General features: G+C 54.4%; 1 protein-coding gene and 1 long non-coding RNA gene across 6 annotated transcripts in view; one reads left to right on the forward strand and one right to left on the reverse strand.

Moving 5' to 3' along the window:
- Positions 1–4,911, forward strand: part of LOC126495655 (H-2 class I histocompatibility antigen, Q10 alpha chain-like) — an 81,860-nt gene that overhangs the window by 39,341 nt on the left and 37,608 nt on the right. For 2 of the 5 annotated variants that reach the window (XM_050133248.1, XM_050133251.1), the window contains one exon: positions 3,818–4,237. The exons of 1 other annotated variant lie outside the window; for it this stretch is intronic. In XM_050133248.1, the coding sequence (XP_049989205.1) occupies positions 3,818–3,822 (5 nt within the window). In that variant the 3' untranslated portion in view covers positions 3,823–4,237. Of the gene's footprint in view, positions 1–149; positions 420–738; positions 1,015–2,741; positions 3,018–3,144; positions 3,259–3,443; positions 3,477–3,629; positions 3,678–3,817; positions 4,238–4,911 lie in introns of those variants that run through there. 2 more of the 5 variants (XM_050133244.1, XM_050133245.1) reach the window with 2 other exon arrangements.
- LOC126495657 (uncharacterized) overlaps positions 1–4,911 on the reverse strand; it is a 74,958-nt gene that overhangs the window by 36,740 nt on the left and 33,307 nt on the right. The gene's annotated exons all lie outside the window — the stretch shown is intronic.

Here is a 4,911-nt window from a genome sequence, read left to right on the forward strand (position 1 = left end):
GGGAAGCCGCGTCCCCGCGTGGCCCAGCCGGACCCTCCCCCCCCTTCCCCACCCGCGTCCCGAGCCCCGCGCCCTGCTCCCCTCTCGGCCCGCGCACCTGCCCGGGGTCCCGGGAGCAGGGTCGGGGTCTCACCGCGCGCCGCCCACAGGCTCTCACTCCATGCGGTATTTCTACACCATCGTGTCCCGGCCCGGCCTCGGGGAGCCCCGGTTCATCGCCGTCGGCTACGTGGACAACACGCAGTTCGTGCGCTACGACAGCGACGCGGAGACTCCGAAGGCCGAGCCGCGAGCGCCCTGGGTGGAGCAGGAGGGGCCGGAGTATTGGGAGGAGGAGACACGGACCGCCAAGAACCACGAGCAGATTTTCCGAGTTGACCTGAGGACCCTGCTCGGCTACTACAACCAGAGCGAGGGCAGTGAGTGACCGCGGTCGGAGGTCACGACCCCTCAACGTCCCCACGCACGGGCCGCGGTCGCCCCGGGTCCCAGGTCCGATGTTTGGGAGCAGAGCAGGGACCGAACCCGGTTTCCCTTTCGGTTTAGAGTCCGCAGGCGGGCGGGGCCACGGGCGTGGGTGACGGGGACAAGGCCTTGGGTGCACGGGTATTGGGCGCGGGGCAGGTGGGCAGACACCAGAATAGGGCGGTTGGGCGTGGCTGACCTCTGGTGGGCGGGGCCTCGAGTGACCCCGGGGGTCCGAACAGGTGGGCGGGGCTGACCGCGGGGTTCCCTCAGGCTCTCACACCATCCAGTGGCTGTACGGCTGTGAGGTGGGGTCGGACGGGCGATTCCTCCGCGGGTATGAACAGTTCGCCTACGACGGCCGCGATTACCTGACCCTCAACGACGACCTGAAGACCTGGACGGCGGCGGACACGGCGGCGCAGATCACCCGTGGCAAGTGGGAGCAGAATGGTGCTGCAGAGAGACAGAAGGCCTACCTGGAGGGCGCGTGCGTGCAGTACCTGCGCAGATACCTGGAGAACGGGAAGGATGCTCTGCTGCGCACAGGTGCAGGGGCCGCGCCCTCCCTCCGCCCTCGGGCTGGGCTCAGTCCTGAGAAACAGGAAACCCTCACTGGGGCCATGCCCCTGTCTCTGAGAGCAGACAGGGTCCCTGGGTCTCCTGATCCACCATGACAGGGACCGCACTGACCTCCCAGGGCTCAGCCTTCTCCCTGGACAGTTCCACATCTGTCTCAGGAGGGAGGAGAGAGGATCCCGACATCACCAACAGTGGCTCCTTCAGTCTGCAGCCCCTGTCAGCCATGGCCTCTCCCAGGCGGGGTTCTCTGCCCACACCCAGTGTCTGTGGACTCTGACTCCTGGCATCTGAGTGTGTCAGCCTTACACACCAGGACCAAAGTCTCCTTTACCTGATGGGAGACATGGGCTCCCCTACCTGAGGCTGCTTCCCCAGTTTGTAGAACTTTCCAAAGAATACATTATCCCAGATTCCTGTGTGTAAGGTTTCAATTCCTCTTACACCCAAATTGTATCGCTTCCTGGAATGGTCACATGGGAACTTATGAGGTGCCCTAGACAAATACTAAATTGTGGAGAGTTTTTTTTCTCCTTCCTTCCTTCCTTCCTTCCTTCCTTCCTTCCTTCCTTCCTTCCTTCCTTCTTCTCCTCCTCCTCCTCCTCCTCCTCCTCCTCCTCCTCCTCCTCCTCCTCTTCTTCTTCTTCTTCTTCTTCTATTATTATTATTTTCAAAGTTGTCATTTTCCTTAGTGAGTTTTTCTTCCTCACTTGGATGGTAGTCCTTCTCTCCCACAGGTGCCATGTGAGACTGATAATCTGGATAATTAGACTAGTTAAATCAGTGGGATTTTTTGAGGTTGCTGTAGTTTAGTTTTTTGTTGTTTGTTGTTGTTTATTTTTATTTTTTTTGGTTTGTCGACACAGGGCTTCTCCATAGCTTTGGAGCAAGTCAGAGTTCCCTTTAAATGAGAAAGATTCCTGTGAGTTTAAGATTGTTTTCTGCCAGAATTAGCCATCAGGAGCCCTCCTGCCCTCCCTTAGCCCCAACAAGTTACAGTGTTGCCCTAGTGAATTAGGAATTGAACTTCCTCAGAGACGGGGTCTTCTGCAACTCCAGGACTGGAGGGACAGGGAAGATCCACACACCCTGTGAGCACTGCTGTGTCCCATGAGTGCTGCACTGGGCTCCACAGCACACTTCAGGGATCCTGAGTGACAATACCTGGTATCTTGTTCCCCCAGAGGCAGGGATTGGAGAATCAGTTTCTCTGGCTGAGTGTCAGAGGCTCACCACATTTCTGCTGCTCACTGTGGTGATGGCTGTTCACCTGGATGGACAGTTAATGCTGGACAGAAAGATGGCCACAGTGCTTGGGCCTTGATGGTGTCAGCAGAAGTTTCTGGTGCCTTTCATGTAGACCGTTCCTCTTAATTTCTTACTTTTATGTGAATTTAATCACATATAAATTAATTACTTTCCATCCCTTCATCCTTTTACTACCTACTTGATGCTATAGAACATCATAAGAAGACGATGTTGACCTGCTGGCTCATGTGGATTCCCTCCTAGTTTCTGGGTCACCAGGAAACTGTGCAGTTCTGTGATGAGGGGACCAGCTCTACCTGCAGGTCACTAGTGTGATGACAGAAGTGTTCAAACAGACACATAGTTCAGTGTCATCATTGATTTAACTTTGTCTTTGCAGATTTCAGTTTATCTTCTTAATTGTGGGTTTTCTTAAACCTTCCACACAGATCCCCCAAAGGCACATGTGACCCATCATCCTGGGTCTAAAGGTGATGTCACCCTGAGGTGCTGGGCCCTGGGCTTCTACCCTGATGATATCACCATGAATTGGCAGAGGGAGGAAGAGGAACAGACTCAGGACATGGAGCTGGTGGAGACCAGACCTTCTGGGGACGGAACCTTCCAGAAGTGGGCATCTCTGGTGGTGCCTTCTGGAGAAGAGCAGAGATACACATGCCATGTGTACCATGAGGGGCTGCCAGAGCCCCTCACCCTGAGATGGGGTAAGGAGGGAGTGGGTGCAGAGCTGGGGTCAGGGAAAGCTGGAGCCTTCTATAGACCCTGAGCAGGGTCAGGGCTGAGAGCTGGGGTCATGACCCTCACCTTCCCTTCCTGTCCTTCCCTTTCCAGAGCCTCCTCAGTCCACAGTCCCCATCATGGCAGTGATTGCTGGTCTGGTTCTCCTTGGAGCTGTGATCATTGGAGCTGTGGTGGCTGTGGTGATGAAGAGGAGGAGAAACCCAGGTAGGAAAGGGCAGGGACTGAGTTCTCTTCAGCCCCTTTTAGAAGAATCTCTGCCTCATTAATGGGAATTAATCCCACATCCACACCCCTCATTGCTCCTGTCTCTACCCTGGGTCTGCTGTCGGTTCTGGAAACTTCCAAGGGTCGGGGTCTTCCCTGGTCTCTCACAGCTTTTCTTCTCACAGGTGGAAAACGAGGGGACTATGCTCCAGCTTCAGGTAAGAGTAAGGAGCCAGATAATCCCTGATGCCTTTGGGGTGAATGTGGATTGTTTGGGGAAGTATGACAATCCATATTAGCTCCTTCAGCAAAATATTCTGGGGTTCCTTTTTTTACCTTTCCACATATATATCAATATTTTTTTACCCCAGGCAGCGACAGTTCCCAGAGCTCGGATGTGTCTCTCCCAGACTGTAAAGGTGACCCTCTGGCGACAGGCTTGGGGAGGGGAAGAGTGGACATGATTGGGTTTCAGGGACCCCCAGATTCATCTTTGAGTGAGTGGTGGGTTGGTGGGATGTTGTCTTCACAGTGATTGTTCATGACTCTTGTTCTGTAGCGTGAAGACAGCTGCCTGGTGTGGATGGAGTGACAGACGATGTGTTCAGGTCTCTCCTGTGACATCCAGAGCCTCTCAGTTCACTCTCAGCAATAGTGTCTGATGTTCCCTGTGATCCCATGGGCTCAATGTGAAGAACTGGGGAGCCCAGCCCACCCCGCATACCAGGACGCTGTCCCTGCACTGCCCTGTTCCCTTCCACAGCCAACCTTCCTGTTCCTGCAGACAGGAGGGGACATCTCCATCCTGTCTCCTCCATGCTGTCCTGAGCTTCAGCCCTGACTTCCCCTCTGAAAATAAGAATCTGAATGTGAACTTGATTGTTCATGTCCTTGATCTCAAAGTTTGATTGGCGGTAAATAAAGGATTGAGATAGAGTTTATGGAGGAAATAAATGGCAGCGTGGAGAACCTCCCAGAATCTGTGTTAACTGTGTTGTGTGTATCTGGTGGGACAGGATGAGGCTGTGGGAGCTGAGTGAGAACAGGGCTGTGCCCAGGTGGAGCTCAGTCCGTTGTTGAGATTGACAAGGTCTCTCTTCCACTCTGGCCCCTCCTGGCTCAGTTCTCTTGGTTACTTAGAACCTCATGCTGACATTTGTGATCACAGGGTCACTGGGATGGTTAGAGCCTTGTCCTGTCCCCAGGATTATGAGCCACCTGGGCTGCTGTGACAGTCAGGGCTGCTGTCTTGGCTGTGATCTTTCCGATGTCTTTAGTGTTGACTTTTTGTCTTTTTAGCTAGTACAGAGGAGTGGGCCTGTTCCTGTGAGTGGTGCCTGCTTCATCACCTTGTAGGGTCCCTGAGTGACAGCAGTAAGAGGTGTTTTCATCCCTGTCCCCTCAAGGCCCAACTAGGCCCCTGCACTCAGGAATCTGTGGGATGAGAACATGAGCTTCAGTCTCCTGAGCTCCTGCCTCCCTTCAGGCCCCTCCCTGGAGGTTCTCTCCTTCTTTCCCATCTATCACAATCTAACCCCGGTTGTAGGATGGGTAGAGAGGAGGGATCCACAGGATCTTATCTCAGATCTGTCCTGTGTTCTTCCCAAGGTCCCAACTCCCTCTCCGCCTCTGGGAATCCTGTGCTCCCTCCAG

The sequence above is a fragment of the Alexandromys fortis genome, unplaced genomic scaffold, assembly GCF_014885135.2.
Source record: "Alexandromys fortis isolate MF-2015 unplaced genomic scaffold, M_Fortis_MF-2015_v1.1 scaffold_544, whole genome shotgun sequence".
Lineage (NCBI taxonomy): Eukaryota > Metazoa > Chordata > Mammalia > Rodentia > Cricetidae > Alexandromys > Alexandromys fortis.